This window comes from Artibeus jamaicensis, unplaced genomic scaffold (assembly GCF_021234435.1).
Source record: "Artibeus jamaicensis isolate MK-2021 breed Jamaican fruit bat unplaced genomic scaffold, CSHL_Jam_final contig_1132, whole genome shotgun sequence".
Classification (NCBI taxonomy): Eukaryota; Metazoa; Chordata; class Mammalia; order Chiroptera; family Phyllostomidae; genus Artibeus; species Artibeus jamaicensis.
This window is the reverse complement of record NW_026521221.1, coordinates 7,761,923-7,777,552: the sequence shown is the minus strand read 5'-3', so window position 1 is coordinate 7,777,552 and position 15,630 is coordinate 7,761,923. Positions and strand designations below refer to the sequence as shown.

The following is a 15,630-nucleotide window of genomic DNA, read 5'->3' as shown; positions in this document are numbered from 1 at the left end:
GGAGTGGGAGGAGAAGGGGGGAGAAGGTATAGAGAATAAGTACCATAGATGGTAGGTAGAAAATAGATGGGGGGAGGGCAAGAATAGTAGGGGAGATATAGAATCTAAAGAACTTGAGACACGTGGTCATAAACTAAAGGGGGGGAATGACTGATGGGGGAGGGGTGTGCAGGGTGGAGGAGAATGAAGGGGGAAATAGAACTGTAATGGCATAATCAATAAAATATATTTAAAAATAAATAAATAATTATTGGTATTTATATATGTATTTGTTGTCATTTTATTATTGATGTTTTTTCTTCTCATATAAAACCTTTTAACATTTCTTATAATACAATTTGGTAGTGATGAGCTCCTTTAGCTTTTTTCTGTCTGGGAAGCTCTTTATCTGTTCTTCAATTATAAATAATAGCTTTGCTAGGTAGAGTAATCTTGGTTGTAGGTCCCTGCTTTTCTCCCTGAATATTTTGTGCCAATCCCTTTTGGCCTTCGAAGTTACTGATGAGAAATCAACTGACAGTTTTATAGGAGCTCTCTTGTAGGTAACTGATTTTTTCTTGCTGCTTTTAAGATTCTTTCTTTGGCATTTTAATTTTGGTGTGTCTTGGTGTGGGCCTCTTTGGATTCATCTTGTTTGGGACTCTCTGTGCTTCTTGGGCTTGTCTTTTCTGTCTCCAGTTGAGGACGTTCTCCATCATTATTTTTTCAAATAAGTTTTCAATTCCTTGCTCTCTCTCTTCTTACAGCGCCCCCCTGATGGGAATGTTGTCACACTTGAAGTTGTCCCAGAGATTCTTTGAATGCTGTTGGCACATCAGAGGGAGTGATGGCCGAGGCAAAGCCCCCAGAGAGGACTCCCTTTAGCGGGGTTCTGGTGCCCAACGAGTTCACCCCTTGAGTGTGTCATTCGTAGAGGTGGTTGGGTAGTGCTCCGGCGGGGTTTGAAGCTGTCCACAGGGACTGCTGGCTCTGGGGCCTCCTGGGAAGTGCAGACCAAGATCAGCTGCTGCCTGTGCCCTGCCCAGGGCCACCTGGCATGAGCTACAGAGTGATCTGCAGGTGGCTGCTACTTGTGCTGGGCTCGGAGGGGCCCAGGAGAGGCCACACTGCAAACCAAGGCCGGCTGCCACTAGTGCTGGGCCTTGGGCTACTTAGCAAAAGGTACAGGGCACACTCAGGCCAGATGCTGCATGTTTGGGGTTTGTGGACCTTAGATTTTAGAAAATTCTCCAGCATGAACCAAGATAGGCCATTTGTATGAAGAAACCACTGGAAGCAGCTTGGGTGGGCCCACAAAGGGGGTGTGGCAGGGTCTCAGGGAATCACCAGAGCAGGGCGAAGAGCGTTACCTAGGTTGATAAAGACTCAAATATGGCACTTAACCATTTCAAATTTTAATCATTCAAGGAAGATAATTTCAGGTGAATTTGAAAGAATTCAAAAAGGGTTAAGGTATTGAATATCTCAGTTAATGGAGCTAAAATATATCAACTTCCTATGTTGACAACCCTTATCTACTACTAGAGGCAACACCATATATAAAACGTCTTTTGCATTGGCTCTGGTTACAAGTAGCACAACTCCACTCATATTAGTCAATATTTACTGGTTTGTTATAAAAATGGGCATCACCCACCTCTTCCAAACAGGGTGTCTTGGCCCTCTGTACTTCTACCCAATGGGAATGTGAGGCCAAAAGGGTACAGGCTGAGTGGCCAGGCTCACATGTGTTTTAGAGTCATTAGGTCTATTTTTGTCTACAGATGTGGGTTTCTCATGTACAGCGGAGCCAAATTCTGGACTCCGTAGGGAGAAAAAGTGTTTTTGAGTGCATTAAAGATCTAAATAGGAAGTCACACAGGTGAATCCAATTCAGGAGGCACTAGGAAGCTAGGTGGCTTCCTTAGCCTTCCTTCCACCTTCTGTCTGCTTCAATCTGCCACTGTCTGAACTTAGCAGCTGTCACTCATTCACAGTCTGTGATGTCTACCCCTTGGGGAAGATGGAGAAAAGATAATAGTAAAAATAGAAAATAAAATGCTTCCATTTAAAAAGGACTCTCCTGATAAAATCTGAATGTGAGAAGGGAACCTCATTTTTCTTTCCATCAATTTTCAAAAGAAATGAGATGACAAAGGTGCCTCACCTCCAATGAGGCTAAGTCAACAGGGTTTGTCATGCCAGCGGCAACAACCGAACTCACTATATGTGACAGAATTATTGGGGAATTATAATAATGTAGGTGAATTTACTTTAAAAAAATAAAATTTCTTATGAATAACGTTTCAGTACTGAGAAGCTAGATTAAGCTATTTGCCTTGCACATACAACACTTTCTAAGAATATACCTGATTTTTGATAAACCTTTAAAATCTAATTTTAAGAAAAATGTGTTCATTATATGCAGCTTTAAAAAACAGAAAAATATTTTTAAAGCTAAAAGAAGCCTTGAGTAGTGTGGCTCAGTTGGTTGGATATCATTCCGCAAAGTGAAAGGTCGCTGTTTTGATTTTAGGTCAGGGCCCATGCCTGGGTTGCAAGCCAGTTCCCAGCAGGGGAGCAAGGGACTCACAAGATGCAACCATACATTCAGACCTTACATGTTTCTCTCCTTCTCTCCTTCCCTTCCCCGTCCAAAGATAAATAAATAAAATCTTTTTTAAAAATTGGGGGCCAGCATAATTCTTATTTATTCCTATTATTCCTAATTAATAGAAAAAGAGACTTAAATGGGTTCCATTAATCTAAAGATTCCACCCCCAAGAGAATAGATCACATTTGTTATATTTTACATTCACTCCTGTAAACCAAAGGTTCCCAAATGTTTTTGTTCTAATCACGTATTTTAAATATTTGTCCAGTACCTGTTTTCCCAATTATAGAACCATAAGGATGAACCATAAGGATGGGTAAGGCTCATGGCAGACAAAACTGACATAGAAATCTCTTAATCTGGCCATTAGCCCTGAAATTGCTCCTCTATTTCTGCAAAAGCCTTATTCTGTTGCTTGGAGATCGAGGGAAAATGAATTCCTCCTTCGTTGCCAGAGTATGGTAGTAATGGAGTCTCAAAAGTGGAGGACAGGATTCAAAGTATGCTCTTAGGCCCCCTCCATCGAGCACAGAGGAGAGGAAATGACCAGGCATTTCTTAATTTGTTTTGGGAACTGTGGCTCTGTTAAGCTGTTGTGACCTTAAAAGTGCACTAAAGTGAACCACACAGAAGGCAAGAATGAGAAAATGAGTGCCTGGTGATGTGCACCTGAGCACAGAGGCCGGAGCCACCCCCAGGGAGGGCCGCTCAATGACAGTCTGGGAAAACGAAAGGGCCCGGGTCGGTCAGCACTCACACGCACTGTAGTCCTGCGTTCCCAAGCAGTCCACATGTACTCAGACCCACACATAACAAGGGAAGTGTATATATGCAAGGTGGGGCAAAAGGAAGTATACAGCTGTGAGTACACAAAACACAGGGTTTTTTTTGTATCATTATGTAATAATTACTGTATTATTTTCCAAACAAATAATTGTAAGCCTACTTTTGCCCCAACCTATATGCAGTGAACAAAACCTAAAACAGAGACTGGAAGATGTTCTGTTAATAAATTAAAAAAGATTAGTAGTTTGACTCTCACTGATGTAACAGATACTCTGATGGACAGTAATCATCTAATGACACAGGAGGGTTAGTACTACACAACCCTGTGCTAGCCTGAGAGTGTATGTGTAGGTGATACACATGGGACCCTGATTGGGGAAGCAACTGGCCTTCCTGGCTCTCCAACCAAAAGACGGGAAGAAACATGGGGTGGGAAGCAGCTGCTCTGGATTTAGGTAACATTGAGATGCTGAGCATTCAGAGCATTCTTGAAGAGGCAAAGAAACTTCAAGTCTTCAGAGAGGCTACATCTAATGGGCAAAGAAGGTTACACTCTAGGTCTCAGGATTCAGAATAGAAACCATAGTCTGAAATGAACTTACACGTGAAGACAAATACTTTGAGGCAAGTAGAATTCAAAAAGAACATCTGGGCTAGTGATAAACCATACTGGGATTAGGGGTTAAAAGAACTGCAATACACACAGCCCAAGCCCTTAACCTGAAGATGGTTTCCTTATCTGTAAAGTAGGATAAACAAGCCTTGACCACTCAGTAGGGTAGTGTGAGACTCAAAAGAAGAAAGAGTAAAAGAAGTTTAGAGTGTATCAGAAACCATTAAGTTCCATATAAAGCCAGGGGACTATTTTACAATCTGGAATACAGGAGTCCAGATGATCTCTATGGCCCCTTGGAGTTAGTTCTAAGGTTGTAAGGTTCTGTATGAACTGAGTGTTATGCTAAGCCAAGCAATTTTCCGAAGGGTTCTGTAGTCATTATTCTAGATCCTGACAGCAGCCAGCAAAGAGGCGCGTGAGAAGGGCACGGTTCCTGACTTAGGTGTTTTTCCCGCCCCTGGAAAGCAGAAAAGGGTCAGTGGGGTTGAAGAGTCAATACAATTTAATGTCAGCCCAAAGAACATGAAGGATAGCTTGGCTTTCTTTTCTACTATATAATTCATCAGATAAAAGACAAAAGACCCTACTGTATTTTATAACCAAGCAATGACATATTTAACTGGAAACGTAACTCATTCACAAAAACTTAAAGTCTGGTTATGGAGTTAAAAATGAGAGTGCAACAGATATAATACAAAAAAATGTGGGGGGGGTACTGAATGTGGGATGTGGGGGTGAGCAGGGCAGGTGAGAGCAATGGAGGAAACATGGGGACAAATGTAATTGGATAATAAAAAAATTTTAATGTAAAATATAATCAGTACTCCATCCCACTGCTAGGTAAAAGTTATCAGAATCTGTTGTAAACAAGTTTGAGCAAGTAGTCTATAAAAATCACTTTATTTTTCAAATTCTTGTGATGAAATTTTAATGATACCCAGATAAATGAGGTGCTACTATGTGATTATTACATAGCCAAGAACTAAGAAGTATATAAAAATAAGGTTTATAAGCAATCCAATAGCTATCACTAAGTTCAAGTACTAAAGAAGAGTATTCCAACCTAAACTCTACAGGGTCCCCTGGTTTCCTGACCCCAGAGCAGATCGGATGCAGGAAGTTGGAAGCAGAGCAGATTACCAAAAGATGAGCACAACGGCCACTTCTCACCTACAGCAGCGGAGAGAAAGAGAAGGTGTAACGAGCAGTACCACAAGGCTCACAATTTGGGGAGTCACTATTTTATGGTATAGGAACTGCCACTCATAATCATGACTACATCAATAAGAAAAACAACTGTATATAATAATATCTATCAAAAAAACTGTTCAAATGTAGTGTGCTTTATATTTAAACTTTCAAGAGTTTAGTTTCAGTATTAGGACAATTCATCTGTGTGGAACATCTTGTTCCAGAGGAACTATGTGTGAAAACTGTACCGAGCCGATACATACACAGGAAAATTCTAGCTTGGTAGTAAAGGTCTTTATGGGAAGCACGTGCTAATTACTTATCATCATCTGTATGGTAAAGCAATAACAAAATCCTCTTGAACATCTAGGCCAACTTCCTAGAAAAGTTGTTACTAAATGAATTTGTAAGTAAAAGTTATCTTTTCAGAATGTTCTATTAATAAAAATATTGGAGCCAGCAGGAGACAACACAGTGAGAATTAGGAGCATAACTGGATCAAAGTGGGAGAATCTGAAACATCAGATGCAACAGAAGAAAAAGAGAAGGAAGAGGCTCAGAAACAAACAAACAAAAAAATGGAGTCAGGGAGAAGTAAGAAGGGGCCAGAGTCTCTGGGGCAGCAAGCGTGGGGATGAACGCAACCCGGAAGGCCGACCAGAGTCTTGGGGAAGAAAACGGAAGCGTGACATGGGAACTGCAGGGCTGGGCCACATGCTGCAGTTTCTCAAAAATGGTGAAAACAAGACTATACATGAAGCTTTAAAAAACAGTAATTCTCATTTAGGCAGAGGGTATTAGAACATAATTCATCAGTTTCTTCACTACATCAATGTATTTACACTCAATTTTGAACAACAAAAAAGTTTTCTAGGTATCCAATGTGAGTCTTACAGGTAAAAAGTGAAAATCTAGGTTTTTTCCTTATCTAGCTGCAGTTATCTGTTCCTATATGATCCACCATGTTTCTAAAAAGGACTCTGGAGTACTTAATTCAGGACTCCATTTCTCCTAACAAATGGACTTTTTTGTTTTGGCCATTAAAAAAAAAATCTCATCACGTGAGTGAGCTGCTGCTAGCTCTCCTCCTAACCTCGTTAGTTTCCTTCCCTGCCACTCCTGTTCGCACCCTTGTGGGGCTTCTCTTATCAAAGGCTTTCAGGGACAGGAAGACATAGCACCAACATGCCACAGCACAGCATCACGGCTTCCAATTTCCCAGGCTTGGTCAAAGTAAACCTTATAAAAGACTCCTGCCCTGGCTGGCGTAGCTCAGTGGATTGAGCGTGGGCCTGTGAACCAGAGTATCGAGGTTCGATTCCCAGTCAGGGCACATGCCTGGGTTGCAGGCCAGTTCCAAGCATGGGACGCATAAGAGGCAACCATACATTGATATTTCTCTCCCACTCTTTCTCCTTCCCTTCCCCTCTCTCGAAAAATAAATAAATAAAATATTTTAAGAAAACTTTTAAAATTAAAAAAAAAAAAAAGACTCCTAGTTCACAGTTTTACATGAGCCCCAAGTTATCAGTGAGAATAATTCATTCACCAAAAATAATATGTAAGTATATTCGCTTTCATTCAACTCAGGAGTTCCCACCCCCATGAAGATACTATAATGAAACATCTAGTATTCCTTGCCTGATTGAACGTTATACTTAACGTCCAATGCACTCACTTTTTCTGGAAACTTTCATAACTTTTAGCTAGATATCTTCTTGCTCTCAGTGCATGTCTCTACTTATAACAAACCACCCATTATCCTTCTCAACTGCTCTTGACCAGTTCTCTGTCACAGCAAATCAGATGGACCGACATACTTTTCCCACCTGTATTCACTGTTCACTAATGACAATGAATGATAAAAGCGGTGGGAGCGGAGAAAGACTGGGAGGTGTATTCGAAAACGTTACAGAGCAGCATCTGGTACAACTCCCCATCCAGCTGAGAACTGCGTTAACAACCAAATTTCTAAAAGGCTAGTTTGTAAGTAATAAGGATATAAAAGACACAGCAGAAATGAGAAGACATAGCCAATTACCTCAGTAGATAGTTTTTACCTACAAAAAGGTATGAATATCGTTACGAGAGAGAAAAATAGGCAAGAGCCTCATCTCAAACTTTATATTCTAAGGATCTTTCAGGAATTCCCTGTGCAATCCAAAATATCTCTCTGGTAGTCATAAATCTGAGTTTATAGTTGGCCAGACTTAAGTAGTAAAATATTCACCCTAAGTCTGCAGTGCTCAGCTAGTGATATAGGGCAAAGAGTGATGCTGCAGACTGAAGAACAGGTACCTTTCAGAATGGCCATGATATTGAGGCTGCTGTTTCCAGTGGATCTAGGGGAAAGGAGACTGGGGTAGAGCTACAAGAGACTTGTGGGCCTGGGGGACTGGGGCCGGAAGGCAGAAGCAGGAGCTAAGAACCTTGTAAAGAGAGAGTTATCCAAAGTCGCATTACCTACTGAGCAGAATGCAACTTGCCTGTCAGCTTTTTCTCCAATCAGTGCGTGAGCAGTGGGACAGCATTCTAAGGTGAGGACCTTTAGACATGGCCAAGTAGCTGTGAGAAACCCTAAGCTGTAAAGGTTTGTGTGGACTCTGGATGTACTCTAGCACAAGTTTTGGGCTCCTCTAGTGCTGTAGAGTTGCCACACACTCTGCCTTCCTGACAGAAGCAGACAAATATAAAGAATGAAATACTATACAGGGTAGTTATTGCTTGTATCTTAAGAAATTTTGCAAAGACCATAAACATGTTACAGGGTATTCTAGACATACCACAAATTCAAATATAATAGAATATTGGGAGGCAGGGGGAAGAAGCCCACAGTGGCTGACTCCTGAAACATGAAAAATAAAAGTAGTTGATGTAGGAGTAGTGGGAAAAGGAAATCAGCCAAGATTTTCCTGCACTGTCTCTGCATTTAAAGAAAAGAAAATGGAGAGCCCTGGCTGGTGTAGCTCAGTGGATTGAGCGCGGGCCTGTGAACCAGACAATCTTGGTTCGATTCCCAGTCAGGGCACAGTCCTGGGTTGCAGGCTGGTTTCCTGCAGGCCACTTCCCAGCAGAGGACGCACAAAAGGCAACCATACATTGATGTTTCTCTTCCTCTCTCCTTCCCTTCCCCTCTAAAGATAAATAAATAAAATCTTAAAAAAAAAAAAAAAGAAAAGAAAATGGAAAAACAAAATGAAGACATTACTTCACACAGCCCACTGCTTTTCTAACAGACTGAATTATTATCAATCTGAGAGGAATTAAAGCTCCTCCATTAAAAATAAACACACACACACACACCCCTCACATATCCACTACCTCTTGCTGTGAAAAGCAAGTTTCGGTATATTAAATTATTTAAAATTAAGAGAACATCACTAGAGTCAATTATAATGCAATCATCCCTATGTGCATATGCAGGGCAACAGTAAATACAGCTCTAGTTGCTAATTAAATTTCATTATAATAAAAAACACTTTTTACTTTAGTGGAACTATAAAACAAGGTAAGTACATTGTTAAAAATATTTTCCTAGACTACAGGGTAAAAGATTAAACAGAAAGGTGATATCTGGCCTCTCTCCAGGCATTTACAGTCATGCCACAATGGGGGTGTGTCCTGAGAAATGCGTGGTTAGGTGATTTGGTCACTGTGGGAACGTCACAGAGCATTCCTACGCAAACCTGGACGGTACGCACCTAGGCTATCTGGTCTGGCCTACTGCTCCCAGGCTACACGGCTGCACAGCATGTTACTGTGCTGACGACACAGTGGTTAGTAGTTGTGCATCTAAGCACATCTAAATACAGAAAAGGTAAGGTAAAAGTATGGCATAAAAGATTAAAAAGTGGTGCTCGCTTTGGCAGCACATACACTAAAACTGGAACAATACAGAGATTAGCATGGCCCCTGTGCAAGGATGGCATGCAAATCCGTGAAGCGTTCCATATTGTTAAGAGTAATGGGGGGGAAATGGGGACAAATGTGACTGAACAATAAAAATTTTTTTTTAAGATTTTATTTATTTATCTTTAGAAAGGAAGGAAAGTAGAGAGAGGGAAATATCAATGTATGGTTGCCTCTCACGCACCCCCTGCTGGGAACTGGCCTGCAACCCAGGCATGTGCCCTGACTGGGAATCAAACTGTCATTGTTTGGTTCACAGGCCCGTGCTCAATGCACTGAGCTACACCAGCCAGGGCTAAAAAAATTTTTTTAATGTTTGAAAAAAAGAAGATTAAAAAATGGTACATCTATACAGGGCACTTACCAAGAATGGAGCTTACAGGATTCAAAGCTGCTCTGGGCGAGTCAGCGAGGGAGTGGTGACTGTGCGGACCTAGGACGTTACTGCACACCACTGCAGACTTTATAAGCGCTGCCCCACAAGCCTCCCCAGTCCCTCCCGACAAGGTCAGAAAGAGAACATTGAAGCTGTCAATGCTGCTCCATGCACAGGGAGGTGCACTGGGTTGACCGCAAATATCAAGGAGAAACTGGCTGGGTGAGGCCCAGATCACCATAATAGGGACTAACAAGAAGGAATAAAAGGTGGCCTGAGGTGCAGTATGAATAAGAAATCATGATGGAGCCCTGGTATAGCTCAGTGGATTGAGCACGAGCCTGCAAACCAAAAGATCATGGTTCGATTCCCAGTCAGGGCGCATGCCTGGGTTGCAGGCCAGTTCCCTTCAGGCCAGTTCCCAGCAGGGGACACATGAGAGGCAACCATACATTGATATTTCTCTCCCTCTCTCTTTCCCTTCCCTTCTAGAGATAAATAAAAAATTAAAAAAAAAAAAAAAAGAAATCATGATGGAGACATATAGGAATGTAGGAAATTGTCATGGCAGTTTGGTTTTGGCTACTGCATACTGGAGCAGTGGTTGGATGAAGGAACTTTGTGGCATTCATTTAAAAAAGAGGGTGTTTGCCCTGGCAGGATAGCTGGGTTGGTAGGAGCATCACCCTGATACACCAAAGTTGCAGGTTCAATCCCCAGTTAAGGCACATGCAGAGTCAACCAATAAATATGTGGGTAAGTAGAATAACAAATCAGTGTTGCTCTCTCTCTCCCTTCCTCCCTAAAATCAATCCAAAAAAAAAAATTAAAAAGAGGGTATTTAATGTGGAAGAGGGTATTGAACTGAGGACACAATATTTGACTTTGGAAATCTGTTTTGGTTCCATTGCCCCTGTCTGGCACAAATGGCTCTTTCTAGCAGAGAACTGATGGAAGAAATGAAACTTTTCTATGCTTTAAAGCGTTATGACCTGAAAATATTTCCAAAGTACAGCAACAGGCTTATTCTACACGATCACAAGAAACTTTTACTGAAGTGGCAGTGACAATTAATAGTTGTTAAGATAGTTCCGGAGGACCTGTATCATTATACAGGATCTTTGGTCCTCAACACAGAATTTACAGCAATGGCCCTAACTGGTATGTTTCAGCTGGTTGGGCGATGTCCCAAAAAGCAAAGGGTTGCCAGTTCAATTCCCAGTCAGGGCACATGCCTGGGTTGCAGATTCGGTCCCATGGTCAGGGAATAAACAAGAAGCAACCGATCAATGTTTCTCTCTCACACTGATGTTTCTCTCCCTCTCTTTCTCCCTCCCTTCCCCTCTCTCTCAAAATAAATAAATAAAATCTTTAAAAAGAGAATTTAGCTCGATTTAGGAGAGCTCCAGTACCCCTGGAAGATGTAGTGCTGCAGGGAAAGGCTCCCCTCAAACAGGTCGGTGGCCGACCCACTGAGATCTGTGCACTAGAAATTCAGGTGCTGTGAGCGTGAGGGAGCCACTGCCAAGCCCCACAGACACTGCTCCTGTAAGAGAAAAAAAAGCCCCTCCTGAACCACATATCCTTCCATTTCTTGTAAGAAAGTTTCTTGTCTGGCTAAAGTATTTCCTACTAAAATATGACGTTCTTGATAGAATTTCTTTTCTAACACAAAAATGGGATTAAAACAATGAAGAATAAAAAAAGAGATGATGATTAACAAGTTGTGCCCCTTCTTCTGCAGTAGGACTGAGAACAAAAGACTAAACACTGTCCACAAATGCCCTGAAGAGGGCAGTAGAGGGAACAGGACAATTCAAGAGTTTTCCTTTCAGTTTTCTTTCCCTAAGCAGTTCTTGCAGATCTTGGGTTGTGGGTCTCAGTTTAAGGAAGGCCATCAGCAGTCACCAGCACAGGGCCCCTCCGACCCCCGTCAGCCCAGCGGCCGGGCTCACGCACACCCACCTCGTCATCGCTGTCCGACGTCTCCGAGTCCGAGGAGGCTGCGGGCTGAGTCACAGGGGGCTCCTTCTCCTCAGAGTCACTGCGTTTCCGCTTTGCCAGGGACAAGAGCTCCTAATAGGGCGGAAGTAATCACATGAGTTTTACTCAACAGAAAAGAAATATCCAGGAATAATAAAATGCTCACCCTCCCTAGATCTCTTCTATTTCTTTGCGCTTTCAATTGAAGGGGATTTTTATCACATGAATGGACCAACTACCAATGATCCTAAGTGCTAAAAGGAATGTTTTCAAAATTGTCCCCTCCCTTTTAATGGCAAATATATGTCTGAAATGGAAAAGTGAATATAAAAGTGACCTGGAGGCTACTTCCAAATTGTCACCATTTTCTCTATAATCTACAGAAGCACTGATTCTCAGGAATATATGTGAAAGAACCATGTATACAAAGGTAATTTGCTCACTGTTCTTGCTGGTATAGCTAACCAATTCTCTGAGCATTCTCTTCCTGTAATTCATAGTAAAACTGACATTTGTGAGACTGACTTAAATAAACTAACAAACTATATGTTTTATTTTGGATGCTTAAGTCAGGAAAAAAAAAAGGTCTATTTCCAGTGGTTAATCCAGGGTCTGACAACAGGCAGCAAATGTGCTGACCGCTACATCAGAATCCTAATTAGCCCTGGCCACGTGGCTCAGTTAGTTAGAGCGCCGTTCAACATGCTAAGGTGGTGGGTTCAATTCCCAGTCACAGCACATACAAGAATCAACCAATGAATGCATAAATAAGTGAAACAGCAAATTGATGTTTCTGTCTATCTTTCCTTCCACTTTCCTCTCTCTAAAATCAATAAATAAAAACTTTAAAAAAGAATCCTAATTTGACAATCCCAACATCCCCATTTAGTACTTCTGCTTTGTCCAGCTGATTTAATAATTCATCGGGGCAATTAATGGCATTAAATTATGGTTACAACCAGGATCTGCTCTCTCACAGGGCTCCCCCGTCCTGCTACTCCCTTCCAACTCAGCCCAGTCACTTAAAAGTGCAACAAAAGGACCCTTGCTCTGATTCCTGCTCTCTGCTAATGTGTCAATACCAGCCCACGATTATACTGTCCTTACTAGATGCCGGGTACTTTTCTAAGCATCTAACATTTAACCTGCACAACAACCTTAAGGTAACTATCATTATAATCCCAATTTTTTTCTTTTCTTTCTTTTTTTTTTTTTTTTAAGGATTGAGGGTGGGCTCTGTCACTTAGAAACTGGCTAAAATGGACCCTTTTATGTTTCCTCAGTGTCTCGATGGGGCTGTGTTCCTCATATAGTCTGATGAGGACGGAATTCACATACTAACTGTCTATGTTGTACACTCACAAGTGTAGAGGATGGAGGAACATGACTGCTGCAAAGTGGCTTGATGCAGACCCCATGCACTACTTCCCAGAGCAAAGCAAGGATATGCAGCCAGTTGGTTATTGGGTGCTCTAATTTTTTTCTTGCCAACTATTTATTTATTTACCTATTTGTTCATTTAAATGTAACCATCGCATTTAAAAATAAAGAAACTAAAGAACAGGAGAGGTTAAGTAACTTACCCAAGGTAACACAGCTAGTACATGATAGAGCTGGGATTCAAACCATACAGAATCCTAGTTCCTAATTCAGGCACTTTTACTAGTCTAAAACATTTTTCCCCTTCTGCCAAAAAGAGAAAAATACAACTGATAATTACAAGTAGTATCATTCCTTGAGATGATGGTGCTATACAACAATGGGTCAAGTGCCAAGACAGATTTTAAAATAATAGACTACTAAAAAGTATCTGTTTTCTCCTTCCAGTTTCTTTCTATTTTAGGAGCATATCTTCCTTGGCCAGAATGAGAAAATGACCTTCTCAGATTAACAGCTGGCGCACTCTCTTTCATAAGCAGTCATGAAATGTTACTCTTCTCATTTCATTAGAGGGAGCTAGCACACCAACCTCCTGAAAAGGCTTAAGACAACACTACTTTTTCATACCAAAACAGTTAACTCCTATTAACAGACAGCAGGTTACAGCAATATCTGTGTTCATGGCATCTTCAAAACTTGAGGTGCAACTGACGTACAGTACATTTTATCCTTTCTGATGTACAGTTCTATGGGTTTGACAAACAGGTGAACCACCCCCACAATTAAGATATATGATAGTACCATCACCACCCCAAATGTTGCTGTAATTTGTATTTGGTCAATAGGAGTTACTGTTTCGGTATGAACAAGTGAATGTTCCTATTCTCAGTCTTTCTGAAAGTCAGCGCTCTTCATACCCTTCCCCCAGCCCCTGGCAACCACAGCCCTATTTGTCCCTACAGAGCTGCTTATCGTAGAGTATCATATAAATGACATAATATAATATGCAGCCTTTTGAGTCTGGCTTCTTAGCATAATGCATTTGAGATTCATTCATCTTGCAGCAAGTTTCAGTAATTTACTCCTTTTTATTCCTAGGTAGTAGTCTATGAAATGGATACTTTGTTTATCCACTTAACAGCTGAAAAACATTTGGGCTGTTCCCACTTTAGGGCAATTTTATGTTGATACAAGTTTTTGTATAAACACTAAGTTTTCATTTTACTTTGGTAATTATCTATGAGTGGGATCATTGGGTTATACAGTAATTTGTGCATGGTCTTAACTATTATCTTTTTTCCTGTATTACCTTAATGGAAATTTATAAGCTTTAAAAAGCCTTCTGGTAATTAATCTCTTTCCTTTGAGGTTCACAAATACACCAGAATTCTATATAATGAGTTGATACCCAATCATTATAACAGGGATTTGGATATGCTATCAATCAAATTCTTCTTTGAAACAATTAACTATTACATGCAGTAGACATCCATTAAAAGTTACTGTATCAAAGCATTGTTAGTACTGCCTTTCTGTTAAAGAGGTTCCACTCTGTACTAAAAACCTAACAAATGGCTCTTCTTCATCAACAAACAAATGCATCTCATGGGTACAGTCCCTCCTCCTACATGACCTTAAATACCATATTCACAATACTATGGAGACCACAAACACCTTCTAAATACTGTGAAAAATACCTGTAAGTTGAGAATTGTATAGGAAGTTACTGGGGGAACTTAGGGCAAAGCTACTCTTTACAGTTGGGTCTTTTATATTCTATTGAGGGCTCATAACTAAGCTGAACGGATCAACGTGCAATGGAAAGTTCTTTCCAACAACGTGAACGTGAACAGACCATCACATCTTCTACCTGCAGGGGCTGATTTATCTAACGCCTGCGCTCAGCAAAGCCATCTCAAACTGATTCACGTGCAGGGGCTGGGTCCCTCCACAGGTCTCATCTTCCCACCTGCTTCGTGCTGACATTTCTGTGTCCATTGGCTCTCCCTCACCACCATCCCTCTATTTCACCTCACCCGGTGAAAACCATCCTCCTCGATCCTCGATCTCAGCATTCCTCTAGGGGAATGGCAGTGTGAAGTGCCAGCACAGTGTATCGAATTTAAGCTGAACTAAAGACCTGCCTAAAGTAACGCCAAAGCCCAACATACTGCTGGTATAGCTGTGTAGGATGCCACGTATGACTTCTAGAGCAGTTTAATTAACATTGCTTAAAAGCTATATTTAACATTAAATTAGCTAATGTTAGTTTAATGTTAAATATAGCTGTTAAACAGTTATATAGCTGTTAACTGAGACCCTATAATAAAGCAAGTCTAACTGAACTAAGGTAATATTTATTAAAACAGCATTATCCTGGTTAAGATTAGGTTTCTAATCCACCAATTTGTGAAGACTCAAACCTTAAGATTTAATTCCCCCACCTGTCATTCACGAATAGTATGCTTTCTGTGATGTCATGTCAGAATCAACTTACAGCAACTTTGCTCCCTCTCACTTACTAAAAAAAAACCACAAAAAACAAACTCATCCCTTTAATCAAAAGTCCCATAATCACATGTAAATGGGATACATATTCCACACCCTAGACATATGGAATAAAAGTCCATATGGACAAAGCTGAGGTTTTTATAGCCAATGAGCATGCTCGGCTCTTTTTGACTTATTCATTCCACAAATATAACGAATAAAGTAATTACTACCAGCTAGGATGACCAAAACCAGGATGCAGGTTTGATTCCTGGTCAGGGTGTGTATGAGAAGGCAACCAATCAA

The 15,630-nt window shown here is 41.0% G+C and overlaps 1 protein-coding gene and 1 non-coding gene across 2 annotated transcripts in view; one reads left to right on the top strand and one right to left on the bottom strand.

The window, feature by feature from the left end:
* RTF1 (RTF1 homolog, Paf1/RNA polymerase II complex component) overlaps positions 1 to 15,630 on the bottom strand; it is a 52,655-nt gene that overhangs the window by 28,981 nt on the left and 8,044 nt on the right. The window contains exon 2 of the mRNA XM_037161722.2: positions 11,437 to 11,547. Coding sequence (XP_037017617.2) covers positions 11,437 to 11,547 — 111 coding nt within the window. The remainder of the gene's footprint in view (positions 1 to 11,436; positions 11,548 to 15,630) is intronic.
* On the top strand, positions 9,040 to 9,143 carry LOC119061324 (U6 spliceosomal RNA). The gene has a single exon (XR_005084755.2). It is a non-coding gene; the product is annotated as a U6 spliceosomal RNA (small nuclear RNA).